General features: G+C 42.1%; 6 protein-coding genes across 6 annotated transcripts in view; all 6 read right to left on the bottom strand.

Annotated features, from left to right (window-relative positions):
* Positions 1-1,021, bottom strand: part of LOC115366937 (protocadherin gamma-A11-like) — a 3,143-nt gene extending 2,122 nt beyond the window's left edge. The window contains exon 1 of the mRNA XM_030062607.1: positions 1-1,021. This exon is cut by the window's left edge and continues 1,560 nt beyond it. Coding sequence (XP_029918467.1) covers positions 1-876 — 876 coding nt within the window. The 5' untranslated portion in view covers positions 877-1,021.
* LOC115366762 (protocadherin gamma-C5-like) overlaps positions 1-16,740 on the bottom strand; it is a 256,394-nt gene that overhangs the window by 157,552 nt on the left and 82,102 nt on the right. The window lies entirely within an intron of this gene.
* Positions 1,027-3,958, bottom strand: LOC115366936 (protocadherin gamma-C3-like). The gene is made up of 3 exons (XM_030062606.1): positions 3,592-3,958; positions 1,529-2,304; positions 1,027-1,092 (listed from the first exon to the last, which is right to left on the bottom strand). Exons 1-3 carry the CDS (start codon positions 3,956-3,958, stop codon positions 1,027-1,029), a joined length of 1,209 nt encoding a protein of 402 aa, XP_029918466.1.
* On the bottom strand, positions 4,896-8,007 carry LOC115366935 (protocadherin beta-16-like). Its single transcript, XM_030062605.1, has 4 exons — positions 7,997-8,007; positions 7,007-7,287; positions 6,446-6,448; positions 4,896-5,716 (listed from the first exon to the last, which is right to left on the bottom strand). The coding sequence occupies exons 1-4, from the start codon at positions 8,005-8,007 to the stop codon at positions 4,896-4,898; spliced, it is 1,116 nt and encodes a 371-aa protein (XP_029918465.1).
* LOC115366934 (protocadherin gamma-A8-like) lies at positions 8,243-10,696 on the bottom strand. The gene is made up of 2 exons (XM_030062604.1): positions 10,333-10,696; positions 8,243-9,045 (listed from the first exon to the last, which is right to left on the bottom strand). The coding sequence occupies exons 1-2, from the start codon at positions 10,694-10,696 to the stop codon at positions 8,243-8,245; spliced, it is 1,167 nt and encodes a 388-aa protein (XP_029918464.1).
* LOC115366933 (protocadherin beta-16-like) lies at positions 11,768-15,998 on the bottom strand. Its single transcript, XM_030062603.1, has 3 exons — positions 15,590-15,998; positions 11,920-12,695; positions 11,768-11,776 (listed from the first exon to the last, which is right to left on the bottom strand). The coding sequence occupies exons 1-3, from the start codon at positions 15,957-15,959 to the stop codon at positions 11,768-11,770; spliced, it is 1,155 nt and encodes a 384-aa protein (XP_029918463.1). The 5' UTR covers positions 15,960-15,998.

Below are 16,740 nucleotides of genomic sequence, written 5' to 3'. Positions count from 1 at the left end.
TGAAAAGCTAAATATGATTTCCCCATAAGAACCACTGTCTGCATCACTGGCGTTAACTGTTGTAATGTAAGTTCCTTTTGGAGCATTTTCAACAATGGAAGCCCTGTATACTGACTGATTGAACACAGGGGCATTATCATTTGCATCTAAAACAGTAATATCGATATTTACTGTACCAGATCTCTGTGGTGTTCCACCGTCCACTGCTATTACTTTGAGAGAGACACTGGGGTGTTCTTCTCTGTCTAATGGCTTCTGAAGAACCAATTCAGCATATTTACTGCCGTCTGGATTTGCGTGCTGTTTAAGAACGAAGTAATTATTTGGAGAAAGAATGTAATTTTGTAAAGCGTTAAGACCAACGTCAGGATCAACGGCATTTTCTATGGGAAATTGTGCTGCGATCGTGGTAGATTCGCTCATTTCAAAGCGAATGTCTTTATTTGGAAAGAAAGGTGCATGATCGTTTACGTCCAAAATTTCCACAGTCACACGATGGAGTTCAATTGGATTTTCTAAAATGACCTCTAAACTGAAACTACACGGTGTGGTTTCGCCGCAGAGCTGCTCCCGGTCTATTCTCTCATTGACGACTATGATCCCTTTGTCTGTCTTCAGCTCGGTGTACTGGATGTTTTCTCCGCTCACGATACGGGCCCGGCCAGCACGAAGCCTTTTCAGATCCAAGCCAAGGTCTTGGGCTACGTTACCGATAAGAGACCCTTTCTTCATCTCCTCTGGTATAGAATAGCGGATCTGGCCGACCACTCTATTATCCACATAAAGAATGAAAATAAGCAGTCCCACTTGCCATCGTAATACAGAAATCAAACGCCATTTAAAAGACGTGGGTGTGAAAAATCCTTGGGTTGCCATAACAAAACCAGCAGGTCCTGATACTTCCTCAAATATTATTAATTAAAATAAATAGTACGGCTTCCATAGATTGTAGGTCTACTTGATTTTGTCAAATTCTTCCTCTTTCACATGATAAGCCTGTATTCTTTGAGCCCTGCAACATAGTCGCTACTGGGCAAAGCACAGAATGGCGAGAGGAGGAGACACTGAATGTTTTGCTGACCAATAGCGTCCCTTACAGTCCAAAGGGGGAAACAAAAAGTGCTCTTACAAACACACACACACACACACACACACACACACACACACACACACACACGCACAAACATTTATATCAAAGCTCTGGCATATTAACAGCTATTCCTCCAGTAATTATGTATCATTATAACAAGGAAACGACGCTTTATATTTTAAAGACGGTGATACAACCTAACACTTTATTAGAAATAAGGAAATAACAGGAAATAACTGCTTCAGCATCATAGGATATATAGGAAAATTCCAAAACAAAAGTTACATCGTAATGCCTGGGATCACTTCGGTTCAAACTATACCGTACATGCATATTAACATTTTCTATCGTTGTATATTAACAATCTCTAATTAAGTGAAAAGCATACACGAAAATGAGCCAAATATGCAAACAGTCACAGGGAACCCGCTCACTAACCTCTAGAGGGGAGTCTGGTTCATCCAGGATGCTCTTGTCACTCTGTATCCGCTGCATCGTCCCTGTTGAACTGGGATCTATTATCAGGACGTTCTGACTACCGGCTCTGCCGAACTTACAGTCACTCTTTCTGGAGTCAGTTGTTCTGCACACCTCGTAATTGTACACGTGTGGGAGAGTCCCTGTCCCCAAAGTGTCTGAGTAACGAGGAGGATAATATGGAATCACCGGCAGGTTGGACTGATACAGAAAGCGAGACTGTCTCCACTTGTAGATTTTCACTGATATAATAACCACCAGGCACATGATGAACAGAAAGGAAACCACAGCCAATGCCAAGACCAGGTAAAAAGTCAGGTTGTCATTGTACTCCTTGTCCTGTGTGAAGTCAGTGAACTCCGACAGCACTTCAGGGAAGCTGTCCGCCACCGCCACGTTAACGTTGACTGTAGCTGAACGAGAGGGCTGGCCATTGTCCTCCACCACAACAGTCAGCCGTTGTTTCACAGCATCTTTATCGGTGACTTGGCGGATAGTTCTGATTTCCCCATTCTGTAAGCCCACTTCGAACAGCGCCCTGTCTGTGGCTTTCTGTAGTTTATAGGAGAGCCAGGCATTCTGGCCAGAGTCCACATCAACAGCCACCACTTTGGTCACCAGATAGCCCACCTCTGCTGAACGAGGCACCATTTCAGCCACCAGAGAGCCACCAGTCTGGACTGGGTACAGCACCTGAGGGGCGTTGTCGTTCTGGTCCTGGATCAGTACTTTCACTGTCACGTTGCTACTCAGTGAAGGAGAGCCCCCATCCTGCGCTTTGATAATGAAATCGAGATGTTTTATTTGCTCATAATCAAATGACCGTCCTGCATGTACGACCCCGCTTTCTGCATTAACAGAGACATATTCAGATACTGGAGATCCGTCAATATTAGAAGCCTCTAGAAGATAAGAAACTCGGGCATTTTGATTTTCATCAAGATCAATAGCCCTAACAGTAAGTATGGAGACACCTGGGGAGTTATTCTCTGAGATAAAAGCACTGTAAGCAGCCAGTGGAAACACTGGAGCATTATCGTTGACGTCAGAGACCTTTAGATGAAAGGTTCTCTTACTTGAGAGATGAGGAGATCCTGCGTCTGTAGCAACTACACTAATGTTATAATCAGAGACAATTTCGCGATCTAGCACAGCATCAGTTACCAATGTATAGTAGTTTCTTAAATTCGATTTTATCTTGAAAGGTGCATGTTTGTCTATTGTACAAGTCACTTGCCCATTATCACCTGAATCCAGGTCTTTAACATTAATTATGCCAATGGTTGTGCCAGGAGGAGAGTCCTCTGACACAGGACTGGTGAATGACATCACATTTATCGTAGGGGCATTATCATTTACATCAATTACATCAATTATCACTTTACTCGAATCCGTTAAACCTCCTCGATCTTTTGCATCTATTCTGAGCTCATACTTTTTATCTTTTTCAAAATCGATTGGGCCAGAAACTGATAATATGCCCGAGTTTTCATCTATAGATAACAAGTCAGCCACATTGCTCTTTATATTTGAAAGTGAATATATTATATGCCCATACAGTTCACTATCTGCGTCTGTAGCGTTCACGGTGATAATGTTAGTGCCCTTGGGTGCATTTTCCATCACCGTGGCCCTATACACAGACTGGTTAAAAACAGGAGCATTATCGTTGGCATCTAAAACAGTGATATCTATGTTTACTGTACCAGATCTCTGTGGTGTTCCACCGTCCACTGCTATCAGCTTTAAAGATAGGCGAGGAAACTCCTCTCTGTCTAATGGCTTCTGAAGCACCAGCTCAGCATATTTACTCCCGTCTGGATTTAAATGCTGTTTTAAAGCGAAATTATTGTTTGACGTTAAAACATAGTTCTGCAGACCATTAACACCAACATCAGGATCTTCTGCATTGTCCAGCATAAACTTCGCCCCAATGTTAGCTGACTCACTTATTTCCAACTGGATATCTGTTTTCTTGAATACGGGAGAATGATCATTGACGTCTAAGACTTCTATTGTTATATGGTGAAGTTCCATAGGGTTTTCTAAAATGATTTCAAAGCTGAAGCTGCACGGCGTTACATCTCCACAAAGCTGTTCTCGGTCTATCCTCTCTTTCACGACTAGGATCCCTTTGTCTGTCTTCAGCCCGGCATACTGCATGTTTTCTCCGGTCACGATACGGGCCCGTCCAGAACGGAGCCTTTTCAGATCCAAACCAAGGTCTTGAGCTAAATTGCCGATAACAGAATCTTTCTTCATTTCCTCCGGAATAGAATACCGAATTTGACCAGCGATGACATTAAAGAAATACAGTAGCAGCAAAAGGCATATCCGTGCAGAAGCGCGACATAAACGCCCTTCTTTGCAGGGAAGTTGTCGAAATGCCATGTCAGACAAGGAAATATCCCGAAACGAAAAGCCAGCAATAAAATAGCCCTTATGAATTTTACAATGTCAGCTACTTTCAGTCTTCTATTCAAAAAAGGAAAATAGTCCTATATTGAAAACGATCGTACAACACGTTCAAGCACCCTCTCAATGACGTTTTCTCTACATTAGTGATCTAAGACAGGAGGGCACTGAACAACAACCCACTGCACAGTTCAATTACTGTTCAACAGCGTCACTTAGAGTTCAAAATATGAACATCACATGTGTTGGAAGCAAATAATTAAGCTGTACTGAGTGGCGAAGGACAGAGGGGAAACATATCACCGTTAAAACCACGCTCTAAATCAAGAACTGTGAAAACTAAAATAGAGTTATGTCTAAATAGTCTACTATCCAGTCATATAAATTCAAAATCACATTCTTTATGATGATCATGATGGTGATGATGATGATTATGATGCTGCTGATGATTTAAAACCAAACACTGATACATATCACAGACAACTGCTATAATATTTACCGTAATGCAAAACTCAATGCTTTTTCAGTTAAAGAGGAGCTGTTAGACCAATGGTGACGAAAGGGACTCACACATGCAATATTTCTACAAGGGTGGACTCAGAGATATACTGAAAATATCGAGTTTTTTGTATGTCTGATTACTGCCAAACTATGTGAGAAACATGAGAACAGCAATTAAGACTAGGCTATAAAAATAATTGGACAGTACTAACTTTATCACGACCGAATAGATAAAAATAATAAAATAAAATAAAATACAATGTATACAACAGAGAAGTGAGAAAAATTCCCACTACATAGGCAATTTATGAGGGAGGCTTTGAGTGAGAGAAAATGGAAAGCAGGGGGAAACTCACACTGATCCTATCTCTGTCCGTGGTCCTGAAATTCAGTTGTCTGTAAATGACAACAATTAACGCATGAGACAGCTTTTATGCAGTAAAAAGGGAAACATGCTAACCTCTAGAGGAGAGTCTGGCTCATCCAGGATGCTCTTCTCACTCTGTATCCGCTGCATAGTCCCTGTTGAACTGGGCTCCATTATCAGGACGTTCTGACTACCGGCTCTGCCGAACTTACAGTCACTCTTTCTGGAGTCAGTCGTCCTGCACACCTCGTAATTGTACACGTGTGGGAGAGTCCCTGTTCCCAAAGTGTCTGAGTAACGTGGGGGATAATATGGAATCACCGGCAGGTTGGACTGATACAGGATGCGAGAATGTCTCCACCTGTGGATTTTCACTGATATAATAACCACCAGGCACGTGATGAACAGAAAGGAAACCACAGCCAAAGCCACGACCAAGTAAAAAGTCAGATTGTCATTGTACTCCTTGTCCTGTGTAAAGTCAGTGAACTCCGACAGCACTTCAGGGAAGCTGTCCGCCACCGCCACGTTAACACTGACTGTAGCTGAACGAGAGGGCTGGCCGTTGTCCTCCACCACAACAGTCAGCCTTTGTTTCACAGCATCTTTATCAGTGACCTGGCGGATAGTTCTGATTTCCCCATTCTGTAAGCCCACTTCAAACAGCGCCCTGTCTGTGGCTTTCTGCAGTTTATAGGAGAGCCAGGCATTCTGGCCAGAGTCCACATCAACAGCCACCACTTTAGTTACCAGATAGCCCACCTCTGCTGAACGAGGCACCATTTCAGCCACCAGAGAGCCACTAGTCTGGACTGGGTACAGCACCTGAGGGGCGTTGTCGTTCTGGTCCTGGATCAGTACTTCTACTGTCACGTTGCTACTCAGTGGAGGAGAGCCTCCATCCTGCGCTTTGATAACGAGCTGAAGTTGTTTGATTTGCTCATAATCAAAGGAGCGAACCGCGTGCAGGACTCCAGTTTCAGAGTTCATAGATACGTAAGTCGAGACTGGACTACCACTGATCTGTGTGTCTTCCAGAATATACGAAATTCTCGCATTTTGGTTCCAGTCAGAGTCAAGTGCGCTGACAGTGATTATGGACATTCCAGGAGAATTATTCTCTGTGATGTAAGCGTTATAAGTACTTTTTTCAAACAATGGGGCATTGTCATTTACATCACTAATTTTAAGGTGTAAATTTATGGTACTTGAGAGAGGCGGGGAGCCTGAATCTGTTGCCGTTATAGTGATACTGTATTCTGGTGCTTTTTCACGGTCAAAAGCTACATCTGATATCAGCGTGTAGTAGTGACTTAATGATGATTTAATTTTGAAAGGCAACTTCACATCAACTGAACAAGTTATCTGGCCATTTCTTTCTGAGTCTGCGTCTTTCGCATTAATGACGGCTATCGTCGAGCCTACTGGGGCATCCTCAGAGACAGGGTTAGAAAAGGACATGACGTTTATTACTGGTGCATTGTCATTAACATCTACAACATCGATTATTACTTTACCGAGGTCCGTCAAACCTCCCTGATCTTTAGCTTCAACTCTTATTTCGTATTTTTTGTCTTTTTCAAAATCTATTTCACCAGCTACCGTTATTTCACCAGTGTTTTTGTCAATGTCGAATACGTCAGCCAAGTTTCCTTTCAAATTAGAGAAAGCATAAGTCACCAAACCGTTAGATCCGTTGTCAGCGTCTGTAGCATTTACGGTTATAATGTAGGTTCCTTTTGGTGCGTTTTCTGATACAGTAGCCCTGTATACAGACTGGTTAAATACCGGAGCATTATCATTTACATCTAAAACGGTGATATCTATATTTGCTGTACCAGATCTCTGGGGAGTTCCGCCATCCACTGCTATCAGTTTCAGTGAGAGACGAGGTAGCTCCTCTCTGTCGAGCTGTTTTTGAAGTATCATTTCCGCAAATTTAGTACCGTCTGGGTTGGCGTGCTGTTTCAAAACAAAATTGTCGCTTGAGCTTAATATATAATTTTGCAGCCCGTTGAGTCCTACGTCTGGGTCATCTGCACTTTCTAAAATGAAGCGTGAGCCCACGATAGCAGATTCGCTAATTTCCATTTTCATGTGATGATTTTTGAACACAGGCGCGTGATCATTTACATCGAAAATTTCCACTATTACACGATGCAACTCAATTGGATTTTCTAAAATTATTTCGAAGGTGAAGCTGCACGGCGTTACATCTCCACAAAGCTGCTCTCGGTCTATTCTCTCATTTACGACCAAAATCCCTTTGTCTGTCTTCAGCTCGATGTACTGGATGCTTTCTCCGGTCACGATGCGGGCCCGACCAGAACGAAGCCGATTTAGATCCAAACCAAGGTCTTGTACTACATTACCGATGAAAGACCCTTTCTTCATCTCCTCTGGAATGGAATAGCGTATTTGGCATTTAGCAAGTGGACTGACAAATAGAAGAAAAAAAAGTAGTCCGATTTTCCACCGCAGGTCTGAGCAATAATGCCATTTAAAACGTTGCAGCAATGTAGCAGTATTCATGTTGGAAAGCTCCTTGAAGGCAATTAAGATAACTGCAAGAATACAAGTCCTTGATTATTACAAAGCGTGACAGAAGAAGTATAAAACTCAAAACATTTTGTAGAAAACTCAACTGTGGAATCCGTATTGCGTGTGTGATCGTCTAGACCCTCTTCGTGTGGAGGAAAGGCTCTATCCTCTGATTACATCAACAGGAAGGGCAGCGCTCTATCTAACAATACTAAGCAGAACCGTTTCACTGGCCAGCAGCGTCCCTTAGCGTCTGAAAACTAAAATGGGAAACAACTTATCTTGTTGGTGTAACGTCCTTTATGAAAAATGTATATTTTAAATCAGCTGATTATTGAGAGCATGTATAACCTCGTGCATCATGAAATAATAATATACGTATCATGCAGCACAGTTAATTTTTAAATGTCAAACAGTAAACTCTGCTAATTTTTATATCACTGTCTACGTAATAGATACTGCAAAGAACCAGTCAAAATACTCCTTAAATTAGAACTTTGTCGAAGGTTAGAGGAAATCCATATTTATGACCAAACAAATAGCAAAGCCATTCTGAAATAATAATAATAATCAAGATTAAAAGGAAATTATATTTAATGCAAGACCTTATAGGCATACTGCTTTCCATTTGAGAGGAAAATGACCACTGAAATTTTTCAGTGAGGAAAAATTCCTACTTCTAATTTAAACGAAACGTTAAAACTGGAATTTGAAAAGCAAAGGTAATGACCTGAAAATTATACCGATTCAACTATACAATAACTAAATAACAAAGACGTAAAAAACATACAAACAAACAAAAAAAAAAACAAAAAAACAAAACAAAACAAAAAAAACAGCATATTTCCATTCTAGAAGAACCAAAACAAACTAACCTCTAGAGGAGAGTCTGGCTCATCCAGGATGCTCTTCTCACTCTGTATCCGCTGCATCGTCCGTGTTAAAATGGGCTCCTCCATTATCAGGACGTTCTGACTACCGGCTCTGCCGAACTTACAGTCACTCTTTCTGGAGTCAGTCGTCCTGCACACCTCGTAATTGTACACGTGTGGGAGAGTCCCTGTTCCCAAAGTGTCTGAGTAACGTGGGGGATAATATGGAATCACCGGCAAGTTGGACTGATACAGGATGCGAGACTGTCTCCATCTGTAGATTTTCACTGATATAATAACCACCAGGCATATGATGAACAGAAAAGAAACCACAGCCAAAGCCAAGACCAAGTAAAAAGTGAGGTTATCATTGTACTCCTTGTCCTGTGTGAAGTCAGTGAACTCCGACAGCACCTCAGGGAAGCTGTCAGCCACCGCCACGTTAACATTGACTGTAGCTGAACGAGAGGGATGGCCGTTGTCCTCCACCACAACAGTCAGCCTTTGTTTCACAGCATCTTTGTCAGTGACTTGGCGGATAGTTCTGATTTCTCCGTTCTGTAAGCCCACTTCGAACAGCGCCCTGTCTGTGGCTTTCTGCAGTTTATAGGAGAGCCAGGCATTCTGGCCAGAGTCCACATCAACAGCCACCACTTTTGTCACCAGATAGCCCACCTCTGCTGAACGAGGCACCATTTCAGCCACCAGAGCGCCACCAGTCTGGACTGGGTATAGAACCTGAGGGGCGTTGTCGTTTTGGTCCTGAATCAGTATTTTTACCGTGACGTTGCTACTGAGAGGAGGAGAGCCTCCATCCTGCGCTTTGACAATGAAATCTAGTTGCTTGATCTGCTCATAATCAAACGAGCGCATGGCATATATCACTCCGCTTTCTGCATTGACAGAGACAAAATCAGATCCAGAAAGTCCACCAATATCTAATGGTTCCACAATATAAGATATACGGGCGTTTTGGTTTTCATCCGGATCTTTAGCTCTAACAGTAAGTACAGAAACACCGGGAGAGTTGTTTTCGGAAATAAACGCTTTGAAAACGCCCTGTGGAAACACTGGAGCATTATCGTTGACGTCAGAGACCTTTAGATGAAAGGTTCTCTTAGTTGAGAGAGGAGGAGATCCTGCGTCTGTAGCAACTAAAGTGATATTAAAATCAGAGACAATTTCTCGATCTAGCACAGCATCAGTTACCAGTGTATAGTAGTTTCTTAAATTTGATTTTATCTTGAAAGGTGCATGCTTGTCTATTGTACAAGTCACTTGCCCATTATCACCTGAATCAAGGTCTTTAACATTAATTATGCCAATGGTTGTGCCAGGAGGAGAGTCCTCTGACACAGTACTAGTGAATGACATGATGCTTATGACAGGGGCATTGTCATTTACATCAATAACTTCAATTATCACTTTACTAGAATCCGTTAACCCCCCCTGATCTTTTGCTTCAACTCTAAATTCATACTTTTTGTCCTTTTCGTAATCGATCACACCTGTAACTAAAATATTGCCCGTTTTTTCATCAACGGAAAACAAATCACTGACAGCACTGTTGATATCTGAAAAATAATAAGTTGTTATAGTATTTGTTCCGTAATCTGCATCACTGGCGTTAACCGTTGTAATAAAACTGCCTTTCGGGGCGTTTTCGATCACAGCTGCTTTGTAAACAGGTTGACTGAATACAGGCGCGTTATCATTCGCATCTAAAACAGTAATATCAATATTTACTGTACCCGATCTCTGCGGAACTCCACCATCTACAGCTATTAGCTTTAGAGACATACTGGGATGCTCCTCTCTGTCTAATGGCTTCTGAAGCACCATTTCAGGGTATTTTTTCCCATCTGCATTAGAGTTTTGTTTCAGAATAAAATAATCGTTCTGCGTCAAAATATATTCTTGAAGGCCGTTCACACCTACATCTGGATCATCTGCACTGGCCAGTGAAAAACGAGCCCCATTAGAAGCTGTTTCACTTATCTCGAAATGCAGGCTGTTTCTCTTGAACGTGGGCGAATGATCATTTATGTCCAAAATTTCAACAGTTATGTGATGTAGCTCCATAGGATTTTCTAAAATCACCTCAAAGCTGAAGCTGCACGGTGTTACGTCTCCACAAACCTGTTCCCTGTCTATTCTCTCATTCACGACTAGGATCCCTTTGTCTGTCTTCAGCTCAGTGTACTGGATGATTTCTCCGGTCACGATACGAGCCCGGCCAGAACGGAGCCTTTTAAGATCCAAACCAAGGTCTTGTGCTACATTACCAATTAGAGATCCTTTCTTCATCTCCTCTGGGATTGAATATCGGATATGTCCGCTGACAGTATGACTGAGATATAGAAAAAATAGCAGCAGCTGGCATTTTTGTCCACAATCAAAACGCCATTTTACGTACTGGATATTGAACGCCATAGCACAAAAACACAGAAGCATAGACTGTAGTCATATATGGTGTGCAGTTTTCCAAGTAAAGTCCTTGCTTGACGAAGTGTACAAATTAATGGTGTCAAAGATATCCTTTACATAGACGCACGATGATGTCAATCAAAACGAATGTATTTCCGTCGAATCTCACACCAAATAAGGCTTACTCTCTTATTCTCTCTGGTAGAGAACAGTGGGAAGTATAACTGATAACGTTTAGTTGAGCAACAGCGTCCCTTAGAGTCCAGCATCAGGAACACCATGTTTCATGAAACAGTTAAATCAACATTTATTTGATTGCTGAATAACCAGTGCCTCTTCTATAGAATCCAAGTTTATCGTAAGATGGCACATGGATTCAGCAGTGAAATTATCGTTAATCCAACGGATACCGAGGTGCCGCACATGTTGATATTCTATACCTCATTTAACTAGTCCTCAAACTGTGAAAATGGGTGGTAGAAAGCTGCATTGAATGACAAAAGGTGCAAATAAGGACACACTTATTACCTGATGCGTTTGAAAAAATCTTAAAAGATTTCCCCCCTCTGGTGCCTTTTAAGTTGGCCCTGCAATGTTACGATTTAGTAAGACTATTAAAACAAACATGTGTGACCGTTTGAAACGGTCTAACAGTTAAAGAAAATCGTTATTACAATGATTTTTTCAACAATCAATGTCACTGGACTTTGTAAAGCTGCAACACAAGACCTTAAGCCTGAATCATATAGGCTGAAAAGACTTTCAACAGCACGCATTAACCAAAAAGGGATAAAAGATATTTTAGCTATGTAAAAAAGTAAACCACATTTATTATATCTACTCAGCAAACTACTGTTACTGATTAACTGGTTTATGTGATATTTATTTGTTTGATCGTTAATTCAACGTCGTGAATACAGCCAAAATATCTCACTTCGAGAGGAAATTCTGGTTCACCTATGTAATTTAATGAATGGTTAAATAAACAAACCATCTAACAAACAAATAAATGCGTACGCTTGCATACAAACTGAAGAAGGAATACAAAAAACTAATCCCCACGACACGGGCAGTTTATCAGAGAGCCTTTGAATGAGAGAGAAAGGAGATGCTAGGGAGACCAAGACAAATGTTCTCTCTGTCCATGGTGCTGAATTTCAGTTGACAGCATATGTCAGCAGTTAAAGCAAAAAACAGTTTTAATGAAAAATAAACGGAAGCATTCTAACCTCTAGAGGGGAGTCTGGTTCATCCAGGATGCTCTTGTCACTCTGTATCCGCTGCATCGTCCCTGTTGAACTGTGATCCATCACCAGGACGTTCTGACTACCGGCTCTGCCGAACTTACAGTCACTCTTTCTGGAGTCAGTCGTCCTGCACACCTCGTAATTGTACACGTGTGGGAGAGTCCCTGTCCCCAAAGTGTCTGAGTAACGTGGGGGATAATATGGAATCACCGGCAGGTTGGAGTGATAGAGGACGCGGGACTGTCTCCACCTGTGGATTTTCACTGATATAATAACCACCAGGCACGTGATGAACAGAAAGGAAACCACAGCCAAAGCCAAAACCAAGTAAAAAGTCAGGTTGTCATTGTACTCCTTGTCCTGTCTAAAGTCAGTGAACTCCGACAGCACCTCAGGGAAGCTGTCCGCCACCGCCACGTTAACAATGACTGTAGCTGAACGAGAGGGCTGGCCGTTGTCCTCCACCACAACAGTCAGCCGTTGTTTCACAGCATCTTTATCAGTGACTTGGCGGATAGTTCTGATTTCCCCATTCTGTAAGCCCACTTCAAACAGCGCCCTGTCTGTGGCTTTCTGCAGTTTATAGGAGAGCCAGGCATTCTGGCCAGAGTCCACATCAACAGCCACCACTTTTGTCACCAGATAGCCCACCTCTGCTGAACGAGGCACCATTTCAGCCACCAGAGAGCCACCAGTCTGGACTGGGTACAAAACCTGAGGGGCGTTGTCGTTCTGGTCCTGGATCAGTATTTTTACAGTGACATTGCTACTGAGTGGAGGGGAACCTCCATCCTGTGCTTTGATAATGAAATGAAGTTGTTTTATTTGCTCATAATCAAACGAGCGCACAGCATGTATTACTCCGCTCTCTGCATTGACAGAGACAAAATCTGATCCCGGTAATCGGCCCATAACTAATGGTTCCGCAATATAAGATATACGGGCGTTTTGGTTTTCATCGAGGTCTTTGGCTCTAACAGTAAGTAGAGAAACACCGGGGGAGTTATTTTCTGAGATAAATGCATTGTAAACGCCCTGTGGAAACACTGGAGCATTATCGTTGACATCAGACACCTTTAGATGAAAGGTTCTCTTACTTGAGAGAGGAGGAGATCCTGCGTCTGTAGCAACTACGCTGATGTTATACTCAGAAACTGTTTCACGATCTAATACAGCATCAGTTACTAGTGTATAATAATTTCTTAAACTCGATTTAATCTTGAAAGGTACGTGCTTGTCAATTGTGCATGTTACGTGTCCGTTATCACCAGTATCCAGGTCTTTAACATTAATTATTCCAATTGTTGTGTCAGGAGGTGAGTCCTCTGACACTGGACTAGTGAATGACATCACATTTATGATAGGTGGATTATCATTTACGTCAATTACCTCCACTATAACTTTACCAGAATCTGTTAAGGCTCCTTGGTCTGTTGCTTCCACACGTATTTCATATTTTTTTTCTTTTCATAATCGACTTGCCCTGAAAGAAATATCATGCCTGTTGTCTTGTTAATTTCGAATAAACTGGCTACTGTGCCTTGCATTTCGGAAATAGAATAATAAATCAAACCATTCGATCCGCTATCTGCATCAGTGGCATTAACCCTCCTGTCGTGTTCGCGGTCAAATCTGACCGGTGTACAAGTTTTCTCTCCAAAAAATGCAGTTAATTTCATCTGTTTGTCATGAGGTTCCATGACTTTGTTCACACATGGCATCTGAACACATAAAATAAATTTGGAGAATTTTTATTAATTTTTGAATGTTTATTTAACTTGTATACACCCATGGTGTTCCCGGTCACAAATGACCGGTCATTAGAAATGAATGGGTAAGACTACAATTAGTGTATAAAATAGAGTTAAACACATTCCCACACTCCTTTCCCACACCCCAACATGCAGGTGTCTTTGAGCAGACACAGATGTGTGTGAACACACACACACACACACACACACACACACACACACACACACACGCGCGCACACACGCACACACACACCTTATACCCCTTTCTGGCTTCCATGGCAACCCCCACAGGAAAGTATCTCTCTGACTTCTTTCCCACACCCCAACATGTAGGTGTCTTTGAGCAGGCACACACACACACACACACACACACACACACATCTTATAACCCTTTCTGGCTTCCATGGCAACCCCCACGGGAAAGTATTTCTCAGACTTTTTCCGACACCCCCAACATGTAGGTGTCTTTGAGCAGGCACACACACACACACACACACACACACACACACACACACACACACACACACACACCTTATAACCCTTTCTGGCTTCCATGGCAACCCCCACGGGAAAGTATTTCTCAGACTTTTTCCGACACCCCAACATGTAGGTGTCTTTGAGCAGGCACACACACACACACACACACACACACACCTTATACCCTTTCTGGCTTCCATGGCAACCCCCACGGGAAAGTATTTCTCAGACTTCTTTCCCACACGCCAACATGTAGGTGTCTTTGAGCAGGCACACACACACACACACACACACACACACACACGGACACAGACACACACAGACACACACAACTTTGCCCCTTTTTGGCTTCCATGGCAACCCTCACGGGAACCTACCACGGGAACTGCCAACACCTGTCTCCTGACACCTGACACCTGTCAGGTGTCAGGTGTCAGGAAGAAGACCCAGCTGAAGTTGTGGTCACCTTTCGGTCCAAAAATGGTAATTTTTCCTGGACCTCATCCCCACCTGAGAGGAACGGTCAGCTTCCATGTGAAAATGTCATGAGGATGACTAACTAAATCATACTGGTCAATGCTGACGGGAACACAAAAGATGCTATTTTTTTGCCACTATTTAGAAAATTGAAATGTTTTCAAAACAGTGTCTTTGGAAAACATTGAAATGAAGTACTCTGTGATAAATACTACAATATGTTTCATCTGAGTATTTGTTATAGTCAAAATAATATCTATATAATGTTTTTTTCCCTAAAAAACGAATGGTATGATCTCAGGTAAATTAGGCCTACAGCACATACATAGCAAATAGAAGTTCAAAACTTGTCATTTTCACAAGAGCAGAAGTTGATAAAAAGATCTAACACAACATTAGGTGATAATATGTATCATAGTGGATTTATAATCAAATACAATGTTACCGGTCACATGTGACCGGGAACCTCATGAGTGTTAGCCCAAAATGAACAGAATAGGAGGGTTAACAGTGATTATATATGTACCTCTCTCTGCGTTTTCCATCACAATAGCTTTGTATGTTGTCTGGTTGAATACAGGGGCATTATCGTTTGCATCTAAAACAGAGATGTCAATATTTACCGTACCAGATCTCTGTGGAGTGCCACCGTCCACTGCTATCAGTGTGAGTGAAAGTCGGGGATACTCTTCTCTGTCTAAAGCTTTCTGAAGCACCATCTCTGCATATTTCCGACCATCAACGTTTGAGTGCTTTTTCAAAATAAAATTTTCATTTGGAGATAAATGGTAATCCTGGAGTCCATTGATTCCTACATCAGGATCATTGGCAGTTGGTAGTACAAAACGTGATCCCAGTGCGGCTGATTCTCCTATGGTCAATTTCATATCGTGTTGCTGAAAGGAAGGTGAATTATCATTTACGTCCAGTACTTCGACTGTAACTTGGTGTAATTCCAAAGGGTTTTCTAAAATCACCTCAAAACTGAAGCTACACGGTGTTACTTCTCCACAAAGCTGCTCTCGGTCTATTTTCTCATTCACGACTAACACCCCTTTGTCTGCCTTCAGCTCGACGTACTGAATGCTCTCTGCGGTCACGATACGAGCCCGACCAGAACGGAGCCTCTGCAGGTCTATCCCAAGGTCTTGTGCTATGTTGCCGATGAGGGACGCTTTCTTCATTTCTTCCGGTACTGAATACCGAATCTGACCACTGGTAAGATGACAAAAAAGAAGCAGAAAAACTGGCCACGCTATGTTGTAACAAAAACGCCATCTTAGAATCCAATAGAGAACGCATATTTTCAAAGTCATGACAGGAAACTAACCAACTGAAACGTGACAATACAGAATCCGAGAAGACTGTGCTGTAAAACCATTCAAACGTCCAACCTCCTCTCGACTCAAACCTTGTATTAAAGCCAGTGTATTTCCGTCGACGCCTTCGTTGTTAAATGCTCATAGGACATATCATCTTCTCCAAGAACAGAAATGAGGGAGGTGACTTCACTGAGTAAAAAACACTGGCCGAAATTTAGTTTTCTTGATCAACAGCGTCCCTTAGAGTCCGATTAATGAATACCATGAATAGTCGACAGGAGAAGAATGTGTGTGTGTGTGTGTGTGTGTGTGTGTGTGTGTGTGTGTGTGTGTGTGTGTGTGTGTGTGTGTGTGTGTGTGTGTGTGCGTGCGTGCGTGCGTGTGTGTGGGGGGGGATACTTCTCTAAAGAGCCGGATAATAACCTCTAAAATTACTTGTTCAGACGCATGTGATGCTGCTTTAGCTTTTAGAACCAAAATGTACTGAAACACAGCTAATGAACACAGCATTTTTTTTTTTTATTAGAAACAACATACATTTAACACAATGCTTTGGGATTCTGTATAAGAGTAAAGATAAGTAAGAGTTGTGAATTAGCTCTAGTGGTTAGTGGTTTCCAAGCCAAAAGAAAGTACTCAGCTATTCCACCTGTGAAAAGCTTTCCACATAGAAGTCTGGTAAAGGAGACAATGTAAGGCACTGTCCATGGTGCTGAAATTGGAAATTAATGCATGCTGTTGCCGCTTATCACGGCAACTGAACTGAAATGACAAA

The sequence above is a fragment of the Myripristis murdjan genome, chromosome 10 (genome assembly GCF_902150065.1).
Source record: "Myripristis murdjan chromosome 10, fMyrMur1.1, whole genome shotgun sequence".
NCBI classification, from domain to species: domain Eukaryota; kingdom Metazoa; phylum Chordata; class Actinopteri; order Holocentriformes; family Holocentridae; genus Myripristis; species Myripristis murdjan.
This window is presented reverse-complemented; position numbering and strand designations above follow the sequence as displayed.

What these genes read in the sequence shown, in the direction of transcription:
- LOC115366936 (XM_030062606.1), bottom strand. Translation starts at nt 3,958, where the DNA reads ATGGCATTTCGACAACTTCCCTGCAAAGAAGGGCGTTTATGTCGCGCT. An exon ending in AAACCCTATGGAACTTCACC is followed by an intron (nt 2,305 to 3,591) that starts ATATAACAATAG and finishes GTAGCAACGTGA; the next exon opens with CAGTGAAAGTACTGATCCAG. An exon ending in AACCAGACTCCCCTCTAGAG is followed by an intron (nt 1,093 to 1,528) that starts GTTAGTGAGCGG and finishes TTGGACTGTAAG; the next exon opens with GGACGCTATTGGTCAGCAAA.
- LOC115366934 (XM_030062604.1), bottom strand. Translation starts at nt 10,696, where the DNA reads ATGGCGTTCAATATCCAGTACGTAAAATGGCGTTTTGATTGTGGACAA. An exon ending in AAATCCTATGGAGCTACATC is followed by an intron (nt 9,046 to 10,332) that starts ACATAACTGTTG and finishes GTAGCAACGTCA; the next exon opens with CGGTAAAAATACTGATTCAG.
- LOC115366933 (XM_030062603.1), bottom strand. Translation starts at nt 15,959, where the DNA reads ATGACTTTGAAAATATGCGTTCTCTATTGGATTCTAAGATGGCGTTTT. An exon ending in AAACCCTTTGGAATTACACC is followed by an intron (nt 12,696 to 15,589) that starts AAGTTACAGTCG and finishes GTAGCAATGTCA; the next exon opens with CTGTAAAAATACTGATCCAG.